Genomic DNA, 19670 nt, shown 5'->3' with positions numbered 1-19670 from the left:
TAGCAAAGTTGCCCCAGACAACAAAGTAAAGCTAGTTTTCAGCTACGAGCCCGACACGAACCCGACGTATTAGCCAGAGGTCCCTTTACTACGGTTCGGAGCTGTTTTATATACGCGCGGAATAGTTTTCTATACGAGATCGCTGCAAAAAGTGCAGCCTTACCTAATGTCCACCTACTGTTACTCATTTATATTAAGATTTAAACATCTAGTTGGTATTGGTATGGAGAGTAACCTTCAGTAACAGTAATAAATCACACAGCAATAGTACATTCATGTAGTTGTAAACAGCATGATAATATATTAAGTAATCCAAAGTATTCGAATACATTACTCTCATTGAGTAACGTAACGGAATATGTTACAAAATACATTTTGGGGCATGTAATCTGTAATCTGTAGTGGGATACATGTTAAAAGTAACCTTCCCAACACTGCTCACAGCAAATGTGCCACAGCCTGCCGTGTACGTGGAAGCAAATGTAAGATTTAACAATACTGCGGCCGTCTCTGCTAACCCTCAACCTCCTGGTATAAATGTGAAAATCCTACGTAATTTTCCAAAAAGTTGAACTCTGACATTTATCTTAAGGTCGAGGTCACTGAGATTCAACCTCAGAGTGCAGAGACCCCAAAGTACCAGATGATTATCAACCTCTCCACCACATGGACGCTTCGCCCTTAGGCATCAAAGCAACCAAGCTGAGTAGGCACATATGAGAGAGTGCATCAGTGCAGCTCAGAAGCACCAGCTACTGGTTGATAGACCAGTACACCAGGACTGTAAGACCAGGAGGACCAACCTGAGCAGAAGTCCCTGATGGGAGACACAGCTGAAGGCTAAGGTCCTGTGACCCAGAAAAAAGCAGATACTGGCCAACCAACAAGACAGCGGTGTTTGACAAGGAACAGAAGACCACAGCAGTGGCATCTGTGGGAATCCTCCGGGAACATCAGGAAGTGGTACTGGGGGCTGAAGTGGAGCAGGTGTGGAAGGTCCACAGTGGTCCCAATGGTAAAATGAGCATTGACAGGTGTGGTTACCTGGAAGAGTGGCTCCAGCAGATTTCAGGAGCAACATCAGAGGAATCTGTTCAGAGGAGTGCAGCTAAGATCCTGTGTGTCTCCCAGATGTTGGAGTTTATACAGATGTAAAATGAAACTCCTCCCTCCATGACCCCAGTAGTAAAGGTAAGTGTTTGTGTTGGCAAAACACATTTTCATCAAAGTGAGAAGTACAGTAACAGAATGGTGATCTCAGTCTTATTCCACCAGGATACTGCACTTTGACTTATGAATATTCACTTTATAATTACCAACCACTAAGCTTTAGGAGAGCACCCTCGCACTCCGTCCTGTGGCTCTGTGACGACCACAGACCATTAACGATCACTCCAGCGCCCAGTCCTCATTTTGATTTATCGACTTCTTCTGTTGGAATGAAACAGCAGTGTCCCCACACTTCTTAAAGATGCTAATTCATGCAAATGCATGCCCGCCCCAGTATTCACCTTGAGGTAAAGCTTACATGTTGTAAACACAAAGTTGTCATAATTTAATGATCTTTGAAAATCTTTAGTGCTTTTATTCTCTCTTTAAAACCTCTGCAGATACATTTTTATGTTAATGTATGCACGCGCATCTTCCAATTGGAGATCCAGCTGTGCCTGCCATAGCATGTCTCAAGGGTGTGATACCAACGTTGTGGGGAGGTAGTTACTATAAAATGCAGTGTGCATTAGCCAGCTGTAACAAACAAGCAGGTCTGCTTTGCCTTCCTCATTAAGAACTGTAGCAGACTGGACCGAGAGCTGGACACGACGTGCTCCGAACACGCCAGGCCAGAAGGGTCGGTATTTTAAGGTTTGGCATGCGGAGATTTTCATTTGTTTAATGACAAAATGGATGTAAAACTATTAAAGTAACGGAGGTTAGCTTTTCTAAGTTAAAGTGACTTTGGCCAGTCAACACAACCTGCTGTTGATCAAAGCCTCCAATCACATTTTTCATATATGAACTAAACAGTTGTCATGTTGGTGCCAACTACAAAGTACTGAGTTTAAATTTGACTATAAGCAGAAGCAGTGAACTCTACTGTCATACAGGCTCTTTAACTGGGTGACCTGCACCGAGTTTAGTTTCCTGTTTTCTACATAAAGTTTGAAATTGTTTCCTCAAGTTTAGGTCATACAGTTAAATCTAACCTCATGTAAACAAATTTGAGAAAGCACACACACACACACACAGAGCATACTTATCCACATGTGTCTGAATATTATAATATTTGATACTCTCACTTCAAAAGAACCAAGCCTATCACGAGTTGCTAAAACTGTGTTATAAACGTCGAGTGTTCAGCCCCACGTAAACATTCATCACATGGTGGCAGGACGTTCTACGGATGACCAGAAACAATCATAGTATTAAGCTCAGCAGGTAACAGTACAGATGTGTGCGGCTGGTCGACTACTCGTCACTGGTTGGTACCAGATGTACCGGTCATTCACTCTAACTTTTTTTTGTTATGCCACCAGATGGCGCTGCATCAGCATCATCTTTATATAAAAATGCTGCAAATCTATTTTTTGTAGTAACTTGCTTTCATGTCATACTTAACATCACTTTACTATAAATGTTTTTCATCTCCTGTGTTGAGTACAATGTGCAGCCCAAATTTTAATAATATGTATGCATTAAGTCCATAGTAACTACATAAATTGCAAAACAAAGTGCAATAAACTACAAAAAAAATTGAAAATCGTTTTTTTTTACATATACTTCTAGTTAGAGAAATGTAAGAGGCTTATCCCTCAAAACTGTAAATACAAAAAAGTTGCACAAAATAGTTTCCAACCAGGGGAAATTTATTTTGAGTGTCTTCATAGTTTTATTTTTACACCAATTTTTATATACTGCAGGAAAACGAAAAATGAATATTATAATGCAAATTTGCCAAAAAAAAAGAAGCATGTGCATCAAAATAAACTAACTCCAGCAGTGCAGTTCTAAGCATCCCAGAAACTATTCAGAAAAGCATGAAGTCAAACATGACTTTTAAAAACACCAGTGTAGGCTTATAAGGCCCTGAAGGTAAAAAACTTCAAACGTCACTTCCGGTTTTGGCCAGGTAATGGCGGACATGCGATAGTTCGCACTGACGTCTATTCCAACGTAGGAAGTGTTATGAACAGCTGAACGATCGGCAAACCGTGTTTCTGGATTATGTTTTTGTTGCTGCAAATGCTTTTTATGCAATTGTTGCAAAGATATATGTGGAAGGAAATCGTGACCTAGGACAAGCTGAATGCATGATATGTAAGTACAACTCCTCCGGTTTCATATGCAAAAAAAATTATTGCGCTAGCTTATGTGGTTGCAATGCTACAGGGGTTTAAAAATAGTTAGGCAAAACGGAGCGTGCCCGCTCCGACCGGTCTTAAAGGGTTAACCTCCTAAGACCCAAACTCTTCCATGGCACGCATTTTTAATTTCTCTTTGCTATTTGGGCTGATTGGGACCTGATGAATGTAAAAACAAAGAATTACATGACTTTTTTTTTTTATACTTGATTTGAGGACATATTTGTTTATTTGTTTATTTATTTGTTTATTCATAAGGAACCCCATTAGCTTCCACAACAGTGGTTGCTAATCTTCCTGGGGCCCAAATCGTCAAATACAAAAATAAAATGTTACACAATGAGTTGGATGCAAAATGTCCACATAATTTGGCACTTACATCCACAATAAGGTTTTACAATTCTGAAAATGTAAACATGTGAATATTAAAAATTATAAAAACAAAAAACAAAAAAAAAACAAAAACAAAAAAAACAACACTCAAACAAAATACACAATGAGGACATTCGCTTTAAATTTTGATAGAACAGTGGCAGTATAATGTCCTTGTAAGTGGATATCAGGCCCTTGTAGAGCAAAATTTTGTATTTTGGTCTAGACAACCCAAAATGTGATGTCCACATATGTGGACGCCAGGTCCTAGGAGGATTAATAAGACACTAATGGTTTCAGATGCTTTTGTTTATACAGCGTTTGAACTGGATTCTCTCAGTTTTACACTACTTTGTTAGTCAACTAAGAAATGCTAGCAGTTAAGACAGACAGTCCATCAGTTAGACCTCATCATTGTGACATTAAGTCACAGCAACAGAAAGCAGACTTGGAGCCAGAGAGTCAAACTGACATTGCCAGGAAAGATGCCAAGTTAATTAAGCCGACAGGAGTTGAGAAGACTTTATCAAGTGGAAATTCAAATAAAACACATTCAGTGCCAACAGCTCATTTGTTCTCCTTTCCCCAGATACATCTTTGGAGTACAGGACTGTGGCAGCCTGTTTTGTTTTTGCTACAATCAAATCTCTGAGACCACTTACCAACGCAGACCAAAACACGGACATGACAACGATGCTTTATTACCAACGCAGACCGTGACAATAACTTTTCGTTTCGTTGGAAATCAGTCTGCATCATCACAAATAAAAGTTCCCGGCTGCAGTCGGCGTTGGGCACTTTAAAAATCCAGAGGGAGAGCTCTACAGATCCCAGCTGGCTAATATAGAGCACACACATCTGTGGTCAAGCTTTCAGCAGCAGGGTTAAATAAAGTTTCTAATGAGAGCAGCTGTTTGAGTCTGGGGCAGAACCAATCTTAAAGCCCAGCTGGATCCAACAGGAATCAACATTTTCTCCAATATGAAGCTCCTCGGGCTATGAGCAATCTTTGGCTTCATACGAAGAAGAAAAAAGTCTCTATACAGAATCACATAGACTGTGTGAAAAGACTGCACGCACACAGTCTGTGCTGCTGAAGGTGGCCATTCTGGACCTTGCTGAGCAGGATAAAAACTGACAGGCTCATTAACACAGCAAATATGCAGTCTATGGCCATATGGGCAAACTGGGAGGACTGGGAATATTCCACCAATCCACTGCTGCTTAAAGCACACTAATTGTACCCACATAGACTGCATTAATGATCCAACAAAAACAGTTCAAAAGTCAGCATATCTGCATGTGACATGTGTTACCTCTCTCTGTGAGGGTTTAATATGAAAGCAGGGGCCAGAGTGCCTTATAGACAACAGCCATCAGTGTTTGTTTGTGTGTCCGGTGGCTGCCGTTTAGTGTTATTGTGCATTTACTGTATAAGCTCACCATATGAGCTGCTAAACTAATTAAATTCCTGTGTGCATTGGTAATGGGAAGCTAAGAGATATAATTGTTGTCATTTTCATGCCATCCTTTTAATTACTTTCTGGTTCCATTTCATTCCATTTGAATTGACAGCCTGATCAACTTTTAATTGCCAGTTTTTGCAAACAGCTTATCAGCCTGTTCCAAGCCTGCATATAGAGTACTAAATGACCTGGCCAGACACACTCAGAAACACACACACCATCAATTCCCAAGTCTCGGGAAGCACACACATGCACAACAACTCTCCCCGCAGGTAGGGTTAGAGTGAGATGCAGATGCAGCAAATAGGGGGTCCATTCATTTCCCTGCAGAGCAGCAGCAGAAAGAAGAGGGCACAAACAAGGGAGATGGAGAGCTAGGAGTATGATGGAGATAGCAAACAGTGAGGTAATCCATCACTTGATCCAGAAGCACTTGCTGAAGTAGCAAAGAGGCTCGTGAGCCCAAAAACCATGAACCAACACAGCCTATCAATGTCAACACTGAACACTAACTGTAGTATGTGTACATGCCATATATAACAGCAAAACACACGTGGCGTATAGAACACATTTACAGCTTTAATGCGGCCGTTGCCATTACACACATTATCCCTGCTGGTGTGGATGGTAACTCTCCTCTTCAGCCAACAAGATGCAGCATACATGGGGACGAGGCTGCGACTGAGGAGGTAGAGTGGGCCAATCAAAAACTCATTAGATTATTCCTGTTTAATCCAGTTTGCAGGACAAAGTGCCCTTTGGCAAGACACTGAACCTCAAATTGTCTGCAATGCATCAATCAGAGTGTGTGTGGATCTGCAAGCACTTAAAGGAGAACGGACTGCTGTACGAATATGTGTGTGTGTGTGTGTTTCAGTGCGTCGCACAGGTCCAGGAGCACAGGTCCACTTGAACAGGTCCACGTGCGCAGGTCCAGGAGCACAGGTCAACGTGCGCAGGTCCAGGAGCACAGGTCCACGTGCGCAGGTCCAGGTGCGCAGGTCCACGTGCACAGGTCCATGTGCGCAGGTAGGTCCAGGAGCGCAGGTCCACGTGCACAGGTCCAATTCCATGACCTTTAAATACAACTGGTCTGACTGATCAGACCAGAAGAGACGTTTTCCACTTCTCATCTCAGTCCATCTGAAATAAGCTTCTGAAAATAAGCTTCTATCTAAGAAAATCAGAAGCTTTTCTTAGATAGAATAATTTTATTTCAAACATGTAAATAAAAGTGAAATAACAAGAGAGAAGAAAAGCGTCTCCATGTCTGCACAATGTTTAGGATGAAGTTTAGACTTCTGCTGTTCCTACCCCCTTATTTCAAATTCCATTATTTAAAAGTTGACATTTGGAATTGGACGTTATACAGTCCATACATGTTTTAACTATATACAAGTCTACACTCATATACAGTATAGGGTTGGGTGATTGGACAAATATATCCACTATCGCTGATAGGCTGAGCCCATCGGCGATCGTTTTTACAAGGACAATTTATTTATTTATTTGCCCATGAGTACGTTTGCTAATAATGATGGAGCTAAAACAAGCAGTCAACAGAAAAAATAATAATAGCGCTGTTTTAACAGCACCCTCTTTCATCTGCGAGCAAATGCCCCCTCCTCAGAGTGCGCCCAAATGTTTGTTGATGGAGCTGCAGAAGCTGGTGATAGCCTAGCATACTCAGCCGGATGGTGGACACGTGCATGCTCATGCAAGTTAGCCGTGTTTGAGTACTTTGTTCGCACTATACGTCTGCACAAGCGGCACACCGCTTTGATTACATCCTTAGGTTTACCTCTTTCATCCCAAATTGGCGACTTTATATTTTTTAGTGCTGTCAGCATTAACGCGCCGTCATCACGACTAATGCGATTAACAATTAACCCATCTGGAGCGCAGACTGACTCAAAATCCCTGAAATATCTCTGTCAACGCATTTCGGGAAGTTTGTCCAAAGTTTGTTCATTCTGCGCTACAGATGGGTTGAGCGCGTAAAATATTCTAAACACCTTAATCGTGATGACCGCGTAAACCCTGCATTAAGGTGTTAACACTGACAGCCCTAATTTTGGGGGGGAAATGAGTTCGTCCACGTTTGGACTTCTGTGTTGTAAACGCGCAAATCAGTCCGTGCATGATTACATTGCTCCGCCCATCAAAAAGTCTGCACATGCACAAATATAACGCCCATCGTCGATTATTGGACTGATGATTGTCAGTTGGAACATTTTTACATATCGCCCAACCCTAATACAGTACACACTTAAGCTCATAAACCAAAACAAGTCCACTTTTAAATAAACTAAGCACACCCACTAAGCCTGATCTTTGTGACAATAATCAGTAATAATACTCTGACAATATGATGTAAAGAAAAAACTTAAGGATCCTGATATTTGATTCAACTCTAATCTGATCACAGACTGGAAGGGAAAGAACTCCACGTCAGTATCTGCATCTCTATTTCTTAAGACCATGTACTATATACTATACTGTATATAGTATACAGATGTAGTATACAGATGTAGTATACTGTGTATAGTATACAGATGTAGTATACTGTGTATAGTATACAGATGTAGTATACTGTGTATAGTATACAGATGTAGTATACTGTGTATAGTATACAGATGTAGTATACTGTGTATAGTATATAGATGTAGTATACTGTGTATAGTATACAGATGTAGTATACTGTGTATAGTATACAGATGTAGTATACTGTGTATAGTATACAGATGTAGTATACAGATGTAGTATACTGTGTATAGTATACAGATGTAGTATACTGTGTATAGTATACAGATGTAGTATACTGTGTATAGTATACAGATGTAGTATACTGTGTATAGTATATAGATGTAGTATACTGTGTATAGTATACAGATGTAGTATACTGTGTATAGTATACAGATGTAGTATACTGTGTATAGTATACAGATGTAGTATACTGTGTATAGTATATAGATGTAGTATACTGTGTATAGTATACAGATGTAGTATACTGTGTATAGTATACAGATGTAGTATACTGTGTATAGTATACAGATGTAGTATACTGTGTATAGTATACAGATGTAGTATACTGTGTATAGTATACAGATGTAGTATACTGTGTATAGTATACAGATGTAGTATACTGTGTATAGTATATAGATGTAGTATACTGTGTATAGTATACAGATGTAGTATACTGTGTATAGTATACAGATGTAGTATACAGATGTAGTATACTGTGTATAGTATACAGATGTAGTATACTGTGTATAGTATACAGATGTAGTATACTGTGTATAGTATACAGATGTAGTATACAGATGTAGTATACTGTGTATAGTATACAGATGTAGTATACTGTGTATAGTATACAGATGTAGTATACTGTGTATAGTATACAGATGTAGTATACTGTGTATAGTATACAGATGTAGTATACAGATGTAGTATACTGTGTATAGTATACAGATGTAGTATACTGTGTATAGTATACAGATGTAGTATACTGTGTATAGTATACAGATGTAGTATACTGTGTATAGTATACAGATGTAGTATACTGTGTATAGTATACAGATGTAGTATACTGTGTATAGTATATAGATGTAGTATACTGTGTATAGTATACAGATGTAGTATACTGTGTATAGTATACAGATGTAGTATACTGTGTATAGTATACAGATGTAGTATACTGTGTATAGTATATAGATGTAGTATACTGTGTATAGTATATAGATGTAGTATACTGTGTATAGTATACAGATGTAGTATACTGTGTATAGTATACAGATGTAGTATACTGTGTATAGTATACAGATGTAGTATACTGTGTATAGTATACAGATGTAGTATACTGTGTATGGTATATAGATGTAGTATACTGTGTATAGTATACAGATGTAGTATACTGTGTATAGTATATAGATGTAGTATAGTGGCATTTGTGCATGCTCTCACATCACCAAACCACACTGTGAATGCGTTAAACCTCAAAGATGTCTTAAAACAAGTCTAAGAAAAGTTAGAGAACCACATGTGTGTGCTGTGGGGGAACCACATCCAAACTGGATTAGAAAATGCAATCAAGGTGGATTAATTATGGATGGCGGGCTGTTCAGTTCTGCCTCATCTTTGCATGCCTGTCCTTAGACGCTGCCTCCTGCATAGGAAAGGAAAGGGCAGGCTGTCAAGTCAGGAGAATCAAAGGATTTTGAGTGAAAGCGGTAACGGCATGTGTACTGGAATGACAACAGCACTGCTCACCTGCTACCATCAGACGTCTGAAAATACCAGACACAAAACCTTCATCTGACATCTCTAACTATATCTTTCCCAGGTGTTTGGACAAACCTTCCAGTCTGAGTCGTGGATAAAAAGACATGAAACCATTTAGGAGAGTGGGGTGTGATGTGCTAAATGATTATTTTACTATCATTAAAGATAAATGAATCACTCCACTCCATATATACTCATAATAAATTTTCCAACAGTCGCCTTTGATTACATCAGCTGCAGGGAAAAAAAGTCTGTGAAACATCTGCTTAAAGTGTCTAGGTTTACTGACGGAAGATCTGAGTGTTAGACGAAAACAGTGTGATTAAGAGTGCAACTTCCAGCCCTGATTATAATCATAGGACTGTTGAAGATGGATTAGTGCTGTGGTAATGTACATTACTGTGTACTGTAACACAGAATTTAAAAAGAGGTACAGGTTCACAGACTGTTACTGAAATCTGTGGGCAGCACAGAAAACTATTTCATGTTGAGTTTAAATGTTTTGTCATTGAAAAATGTACCAGTCCATGCTCCAAACTCCATGGGAGTCTTCTACATGTAAATGTTAATTCAGTAAGCAAATCAGGATAATTGGGAAACTCTCAGGAGGAAACCTGGTCTTGTTAGGAGAGACGACAGCCATCCCACCTTGGATGGAGCAGCTCTCATTTCTAGAAATCTATCCAAATTTATTAAACCCCCCAAAATGTGACTATCCAAAGTTGCAGTCTTACACGCCTCTCTGCAGCTTCTCTCCTCCTGTTACTCCCCCAAAAACCCATCTCCATAGAGACTGTGTCAGCTCCCAAACAGACAAAAAACAAACTAAAAACCAGCAACAAACAACTTAAACATAAAAACATCACAATAATCCACCCACTGTTATCATCTTCAATGCCCTGTACCAACACAGAGCAGAGAAGCTACCTGAACGCTACTCCAACAGAGGTCGATCATCTTGTTAATAATTTTACTTCCTCACTACGTACGACTCTGGATACTGTAGCTCCTGCTAGACCTCAGTGCAGCGTTCGATACTGTCGACCATAATATCCTATTAGAGCGATTAGAGCACGCTGTAGGTATTACAGGTACTGCGCTGCAGTGGTTTGTATCATATCTATCTAATAGACTCCAGTTTGTTCATGTAAATGGAGAGTCCTCTTCACACACTGAGGTTAATTATGGAGTTCCACAGGGTTCAGTGCTAGGACCAATTCTGTTTACATTATACATGCTTCCCTTAGGCAGCATCATTAGAAGACATAGCATACATTTACACTGCTATGCTGATGACACGTAGCTCTATCTGTCCATGAAGTCAGATAACACACACCAATCAGTTAAACTGCAGGAATGTCTTAAAGACATTAAGACCTGGATGGCCGCTAACTTTCTGCTTCTTAATTCAGATCAAACTGAGGTTATTGTACTCGGCCCTGAAAATCTTAGAAATATGGTATCTAACCAGATTCTTACTCTGGATGGCATTACCTTGGCCTCCAGTAACACTGTGAGGAACCTTGGAGTCATTTTTGACCAGGACATGTCCTTCAATGCACGTATTAAACAAATATGTAAGACTGCTTTCTTCCATTTGTGAAATTCCCTTATGGGATACTGAGACAGGAAGAGACATTTTTAGAGCTACTGCAGACTGGAAGAAGGTTTTATGGACTGATGAATCAAAATGTGAAATCTTCGGTTCATCACGGAGAATCTTTGTACGGCGTGAAGTAGGTGAAAAGACGGTTCCACAGTGTGTGGCATCAACTGTCAAACATGGAGGAGGAAGTGTGATGGTCTGGGGCTGTTTGCTGATCCAGGGTCGGTGACTTGTACAGAGTGAGAGGCTCCCTGAACAAAGCAGCTACCACAGCATTCTGCAGCACCATGCAGGACCCTCTGGTATGCACCTAGTTGGTCAGGGGTTCATCCTACAGCAAGATAATGACCCAAAACATCAGTCCAAGCTCTGCCAGAACTACCTCAGGAAAAAAGAACAAGATGGTGAGCTTGAAAACATGGAGTGTCCAGCACAGTCTCCAGACTTAAACCCCATCGAGCTGGTTTAGGATGAACTGGACAGAAGAGTCAAAGCAAAGCAGCCTACAAGGTCCACATTTATGGGAACTTCTGCTACAGATATGGGAGAAGATTTGATTTCTATTGTAGAAAGAATGGCACGGCTGTGTTCAGCTGTTATATCTGCCAAAGGTGCCTCTTTGATGAGTCAAAGGTTTAGAATACATTTTGGTCTATAACTCCAATTGCTTATTTGTATTATGCGTTCATGTCAGAGTGCAATGAGACATTAAACTGCATAATTTTCAATAAAAAACTGGAAAAATTCTCCAAGGTTCTCCAAGGAACTATGAGGAACTCCAAGATTCCTCACGGTTCTAAACCTTTAGCTGGTAGTGTATGTTTCTACACTGTTTTAGACTGAGATCATATGTTACTGGTTTATAAAGTAAATTTTTATTTCAGACTTGTTTTTAAAACCCCAAATATGTCCTGGGTTAATTTGACCTGAGGGATACCAGAGGTGAAAACCATATGAGGGTTAAGAGGGTCGCTGAGCCACTACTGATCACGTTGTCATTACATAAGCCAAGGTGTGACAAAGGGCACAGATCATCATCACCAGAGGTTTCGGGTGAAACCATTATGAGATCATGTGACCTACTGAGATTACCATGATGTGAGTGGGGATTGAGTTGCCTGGGAAGGGATCTCAGGACTGCACTGGCAGCAGACAGGTTGTGCTGTAAGCCCCGCCCTCTGTTCAAAGTGGGCATAAATGGCCTCTTTGAGTCCTCTTTCAAACCATCTGTCCTCTCTGTGCAAAATTTGACCATTGGCATCTTTTCTTTGCCAATATGCCGCGACCCTCAATGACCCTCCTCAGGGACAACACCGGCTAACGTTTAAATACCTGGGACAGCATTTGTTTTAAGAAATGAAACAGATTCTGTGATGAGAGCTGAAATGTCTTCAAGAAATATGAAAGAAGTCCAGCTGCTGTCTTTCCAAGCTCCTTAGACTACCATGACCTGGATGACTGAGAACCTACACAGACTTTAAACTCACTGACTTGCTGTAATTTTCGTATGCACGGCAGCTAGTCAACATGAGAGACTAGTGCACTGCTGCTGATTGTTCAGCATCTAGAACGTCTTTACAAAGCCTTCAGTGTTTCCATTAGGAGAGAAATTTGCATCAGCAATGCATGAACTCACTTTTTGAGATATAAATAGCTTCCAGCCTGTTGGAGGAGGGACAAGAATCTGCACTGTAATATGAATCTGGAGAAAACTACAATGTCTGTTTAAATATACTCCATTCATTAAGAAAAACATTTAAATGAGACATAATGCCAGTTCGTCGAGTATCAGGCAGCAGAATGATATGCAGTGGGGGGGAGCATTCATTACTTATGCCTTTCAACCAGCCCACACTCTCCTTCAGCTGCTAAAGAGCAAAGCTTTCTGTGTTCCTTAATCCTTATCCCTCTACAGACCTTTTCCCTGCGGGAGCATGTCATTTTTTTCAGAATGTGTTAGCAGCCTGAGTGAATTCCTACCAATTAGCAGCTTAGACCATGTGTGTGTGTCAATACTGGTCTCCGTATCCAAGTTTCAGCTGCGTTCTGCTGTAAATCAGCAAGCAGAAGTAGTAGTTTCTGTACATGTTTGACTGGCACTCGCTCTAACTCAGCACACTCAGTACATATCTATTTGGACCAATTAGGAAGGCTTTTACCATGGTGGCAGTGCAGGATACGGAGACTCTGATTCATTCGCTGAAAAGCACCTTAATAAATTCCTCACTTTTAATGTTTCACACTGTTAAAAGGAATGCCAGCCCCATTTCCCATTACAGCTTTCAATAAATGACAAACGGCAGCGGAGTAAACTGGAAGGAAGCGGCAGCGTCAGACTTTTCAGTTTGCCTTTCAAAGCCATCCTAATAGCAAATAAAGACTTATTAGGCATTGTGTGCTGGCGCTTCAGCAGCGAGGCACTTTGTTCCACAGTTGCCCAGGCTTAAGTTAATGAATAGAGCCGCTGCTTGACTGAGGCTAATTCACATCGCTCAGCAGAAGAGCTTCCATATCGATATAGATCAGTTACACAGGAACTCTGAAAGAGGAAAAGGAATCTGCCAGAGAGAAGCTCTGAGGGGGGGCAGGGATGTCCCATTTAAAGAGTGAAGCAGGGACACGATTCAGAAATAACTCGACATTTGATTCAAGTCAACAATGTGTAACTTTGTGTCTTATTTAGCTGTGAAGACTGACGCGTCTAAATACTTCACAGTAATTAACAGAACAGCTAAATGACTCCATTCAATTCAATCTTATTTATTCAGTGCCAACACACAACAACAGGGAGCTGAAAGTTTGCATAAAGTTTAGACCTTGATGGATTAATGCTTCACTACACCTTTAATGCAGCCGCTCCAGCCGCTGCTGCTCTCAGTTTTGTGAAAGTGAAAACCACACTCGGCAGGATTGAGGAGGTAAATCCCGTTTCATAATGCTTTGCCTTAAGACGCTGCTGGGTAGTTTTCGCAGCGTGTTTTCGCTCATTATCTGCCTGCACGGTGAAGAGCTGTTCATCTGATTTGCAGCATTGCACTAAATCTGAGCTAAAGGTAGAACTTCAAAAGTCACACCATCAACACACACTACAGCACCATTCCCACTGCACACTTACTACACTACGCCTCTACCACACCTGATCAGTAACGTGGTATTCTGGCTCCTTCCTGCTACTGACTCCATCTCTTATTCAGCTGCACGTTCATCTTATGCTCATCTGTCTAAGCAATCGAAAAGTCTTCTTTTGTTGATGAAGCAGGGTGAGACAGAGCGCGGTGACTAAAGCAGATTGTATTGTGCATGTAGATGAAGGGAAGAGAGGTGATGATGGGGATGATGATGGGGAGGTGTTAGGAACAGAAATACTGAAGGACAGACGACAATGAACTTTGTGAAAATGACAGAAAAGACTGTGGAAAACGTACTTCAAGAAGAGGGAAGAACACAGGGCGATACACACAGGTGGACTACATCTATATCAGAAGGTATAATCTGAAAGAGGAGGGGAGAATGTAGCTGGGCAACAGTGGATGCTGGTCTGTATAATAACTGTGGAAGCCAAAGTCATTCTACAACAAGACGAAGCAAGCCACGGTGAAAACGAGGATTAAATGGTGAAAGCTGAAGAAAGATGCTGCACAGAGTTCAGGGAGGAGTTGAGGCTCTGGGACAGTGAGGGATATGGAGGGAGTAGACAGGAGTATTGGGAGGCTGGACATACAGTCAAGAGTGTGGTGGGTGGCAAAGGAGACTGGACACTAAGACTTCTGTCACCTGGTTAGTCAGAGGTGAAGCTGGAAAGGATGTGCAGCACCAGCTGGCTAAGGAGTCTGAAATGTGCTAACAAGTGAAGAAAGTGTGTGTAGAAAGAAAGGAGATGAGGAGCTGATGGATGCAGAGCCTGAGAGAGATGGGGGAGGACAGATGAAGGACAGTTAGCTGGAGATGAGACTGTTTAACATAATCCTGGAGAGAACAAGAAGAGCAACACCATGAAACTACGCATGGTTTCACTTCCTGTGCCTGTCACAGAGCGCTGCGTTGTGTAGCTCCATTCATTTCTAACATTTACATAGTGACTACTTTTGTAGTCGTGTGCTTTATCAGAGCACACACTCCCTCTAACAGACAACACCCATGAAGGAAAAAACACATTACACACTGTGGGCTAAGGACACACACTCAGGTCAGGAGTGACGACACTCAGCTGTGTCAGTTAGAGGTCATCAAATGTAATTTTGCTCATACACGTGGGGACTAGTTTTCCTTCGGACCTGAGGAGTGACATGATTAGCTGCATGTTAAAGTGCTGGCCTTGTTCACAGAGAGGCATCCATCCCACTGTAGATGGAGCAGCTCGCTCTCTGTGTGAATGTGTTGAACCTGTGAGCATCCAGAGCTGGGACCAGAAGATGACCTGCAGCGTTGTGTCTTTACTCTCGTCACCCCCCAACCTCCCAATCCCAGACCATCAAAGATCCACTCCAATACTGATATAAAAAACAATTTACAGTTAGCGTTCACAAAAGAAGAGGATTATAAAACCTTCAACTGTACCTACAACGAAACCAATACATGTGGACAACTGAACATTAGGTGGCTCTTGTCCCTGTGAGTCAGTGATTTTATGATTAATAATAAAGAAACCTGCTCATGACACGATGAATACGTTGGTGTATTTACTGTGAGAGTCCTCAGAGTACAGGCCATCGATGTGGCAGCAATAAATAAATCAGTTTGGATTCATTTACTTACTCTTAGCTTTGTTCATCAGAACTAAAACAGACAAATCATAGTTTTGTTTGTGGTTATTATTCAGTGTTTTATTTCTCAGACTTTTTATTCAATTTCGTGCTCAGTTCTGATTGAATAATTATAATAAAATGATGAAAGGTACAAATGATCTTATTGGCTTGTCAGTGGACTCATCTCTGTGATCGTCCCGGTGCACCTCAGTGCAGCATTTAATACCTTTGTTACTCATCTCTGTCACTACCTGTGCGTTTATACATCACGGCTGTGTTTAGTCATTAGTAATGAATCAGCTCTTTCTCCAGGGGTGTCTATTTTATCCTTCCTCTTGCTGCTCTCTTCTCCTTACGCTCAGCCCTGTCCGGTCACAGCTGATGACTGTGCTGCTTGAGGTTACTTCCTTTTAAAAGGGAGTTTTTCCTTCCTACTGTCACAAAGTGCTTGCTCTGATGGGGTTCCTCCTGTTCTGTAAGGTAGAGTCTGTTCTATGTAAAAGACTTTATTCACAAAACTGAGCTGAAGATAAGAACGGAAGTGACAATCAGTGAGGAAGAGTATGGCGTTATGGCAAGAAAGAGGCCTGCAGACGTAATGTTTGACAGTACAGATGCTGAAGGTACTGCAGGTACTGCTGGGAGTGGCACAACACTACCTGAGGCTGGTGCAGTACATGTATGAGAACAGCGGTGAGGTGTGCAGCAGAAGTTACAGACGGGTGTGGGATTATATTTGGGAATCTCCTCTGAGCTGCTTCTTGTTGCAGAAACACAGAGAGTAACCTGAACGGAGGAATGCACGATCAGACTGTTTCTCGCTGGACTCTGTGGCTCCCTGTTCTGTTTCTGTGACTAATGAAAGGATTAGTGGTGAAGTGCTGAAAGACACACTGATGAAGATTGAAGCTGACAGCTACTGAAGTACTGCCAGTGCCAACACACACACACACACACACACACACACACACACACACACACACACACACACACACACACACACACACAGGAGCAAGTATGGTCAACTGTGACGACAACAAAAGGCACAACACGTTGATGTGATTAAAGCATCAGTTAGTCACAGCACAGGACACACATGCTTTCGTCACAACTATCAGTCCTTTTCATGATTGCATCCATTACAGCGTGAATGACATGAAGGCTAACAATGGTAACAGTTACACTCATTTTCTGCAGTGTGACAAAAAGCTTTGAGCTTCATGGATGCTCCATGTTGGTGTCTTCATGAACAGACTGCAGACTGTAGAAGACGACGTGATCTTCTGCTGCATCTTCAGCAGGATCAGAGCAGAGCTTTCGATGAGTGTGGACTCTGATGAAGTCCTGCTCCTCTCTAAGGCACAGATCTAACTCAGCTGCAGGTTCTCCAGCCTGCTGCTCTCTCTTGTTTGGCCTAATGGTGACTGGGTAAAGTCAGCCTCCAGGAGACTTTACCCAGTCAGCCTCCAGTCAGAACGTACCAGTGTGAATGTGGGTTTGTCCATCAAGCTGCCACTCAGGCTGACTGATCATTGTGCCGGCTGACAGCTGTGTGAGTGCTACAGTGCTTTCATTTAGACTGAACATCAGTCACTGGCTGCTACAGTCACATGATCTCCTGGGCATCAGCAACTTCTCCTGGCAGCTTAACAGACACACAAACAGTTCCTGTGGTTCATACTCAGGTACTTGATGAAGTACAGCAGCCAGTTATTTCATCAAGTCTAAGGACCTCAGTGTGCTACATCTCACTCAAGCGTGCCACCTGAGACGCCGTGCAGAGACAACACAGGTGTATTTTATTAACACCATTCCCACGTCCATACTGGTACAAACCCGGGTAGACCCAGGCTAACTCATACAGACAAATGGCCACTCAACATTCGATCACCAACTAACCAAACTTCATGAATGTCTCTGAACGTACCTCCAGCCTTTACTTTCAGGAAAAGATGACACTGACCTGTTTGGGCATTCCCAGTAAGAAGAAACTCAAATCACTGGAATCGTACTCTCAAACATAAAGCTGTGTCTATAATTATAAGATTAATATCAGTCAGTCACTGGTTCGATACCACAGATGGTAATAAAAGGGCTGCAGTCTGCAGTGGATACCTCACGAAATCAAAGTGTTGAAGCTTTAGAGAAAAGCTGTGTGGAAGAAGGTGATTACAGACACAAGACAAGAGTAAATGCTGGGAAAGTAAACAGTGTGAACTTAAGCTGGCGATAGACCAGTTCACCCAGTCTGAAGTGAAAGTAAGCATTGTGGTTATGGTCAATATTTTCCATATTAACATTCTCATGGTTTTTAATGCACACACACACACACACACACACACACACACACACACACACACACACACACACACACACACACACACACACACACACACACACACACACTTGTTTTCATATCTTAGTGAGGACATCTATTGAACATAATGCTTTCCTAGCCGCTCACCCTAAACTTAACCCTGACACTAAAACCACACTGTGAGCCTCAAACATGCCTTCAGACCTGTGGGGACGGGGAGTTTGTCCCCACAGCTGACTGTTGGTCCCCGCAAACATATCTAAACACACAGCAGCTCCTACCTCGTCTAATTCAGAGATGTAGACGGGCTTTTCCTCAAACCCAACAGGCGTGGGCTCATTGGGTGGGATCTCCACTTCTTCGTACATCTTACAGTTTTCTCTGCGGATTCCCTCGGGCAGCAGCATCTGAACGTTAGCGACCAAACAGAAGAAAAGGTTTGACACAATATCTCAAAGACACAGAACATTTAACAGGAATTTGAACACTGTAAATCTGAAGCAATACGTTTAGTTTCCCAACTGCAAAAATGCAAAACACTATGAGCAGAGTGTACTTGGTATTTGGAGTTAAGTGGGAGTTACAGATAAACAGCACAGAGTAGCCTGGGTCCATAACACAACACAGGATGTAGGTCCACAGAACAAAACGCCTCTCTGAGCCCAGACTGGGTCTGTAGCATGTTCTCTATGTAACTACAGACCCTAACATAAACATGTTGAAACTGTCATTGATAAAAATCTCTTTATAATAAAGACTAAATATGAACATCAAGTCAGCGCTTATACATTTATTCCATATATAAATCAGTCAAGTACGAGAAAAAGATCCCACCTGACCGACTCCAGTAACTGTTACATGTGTAATGAAGCCACACAAACACTGTGGAAGCGTCTGACTTACAGGCCCTCCAAGCACACAGAGGCCTTCAAGCTGAATACATCAAGTTCATGGGTACACAGGCTCAGCTTTCAAACCTCTTTAAGTTCTCTTAAAACAACTTTACATGACTAACACTCGAGCTCCCCCATCTCTGACCATCATCAGTGAACCAACTTCCTGTCTGTGCAGAGGAATCAGAATACTTTATTGATCCCTGGGGGAAATTATTTTCCGTTACAGTGCTCCATTATAAACAAACATTAACAAAGACAGACAATACACTAACTAAGAATAGCACAATATATACAGGCATATATATACATAAAAGTCACTTATTAATAAATAGCTGGAAAAGAACATGTGCAAGAAGGGTGTAGCTGTTGCAGTAACCAGTGTGTTAAGTGGATGAGTTGTACAGGGAGATGGCCACAGGCAGGAATGATTTTTGTCTTTATCTTGGACAACATCCGCCTCTCCGACACCACCTTGAGGGAGTCCAGCTCCATCCCCACAACATTGCTGGCCTTACGGATCAGTTTATCGAGTCTGTTGGCATCAGCGACCCTCAACAGCACTCTTCTACCAGCTGATGGAGGAAACGTGTTTTATGAAGCAGTCAGCTGGTTCTGTCATATGAAACGT

General features: G+C 41.6%; 1 protein-coding gene across 5 annotated transcripts in view; it reads right to left on the bottom strand.

Annotated features, from left to right (window-relative positions):
- Positions 1-19670, bottom strand: part of ascc3 (activating signal cointegrator 1 complex subunit 3) — a 159634-nt gene that overhangs the window by 90698 nt on the left and 49266 nt on the right. For all 5 annotated transcript variants that reach the window (XM_063488583.1, XM_063488582.1, XM_065471801.1 and 2 more), the window contains exon 8: positions 18428-18553. In XM_063488583.1, coding sequence (XP_063344653.1) covers positions 18428-18553 — 126 coding nt within the window. The remainder of the gene's footprint in view (positions 1-18427; positions 18554-19670) is intronic.

This window comes from Pelmatolapia mariae, linkage group LG10_11, assembly GCF_036321145.2.
Source record: "Pelmatolapia mariae isolate MD_Pm_ZW linkage group LG10_11, Pm_UMD_F_2, whole genome shotgun sequence".
Classification (NCBI taxonomy): Eukaryota; Metazoa; Chordata; class Actinopteri; order Cichliformes; family Cichlidae; genus Pelmatolapia; species Pelmatolapia mariae.
Note: the sequence above shows the minus strand (reverse complement) of the source record. Positions and strands in the feature narration are given on the sequence as shown.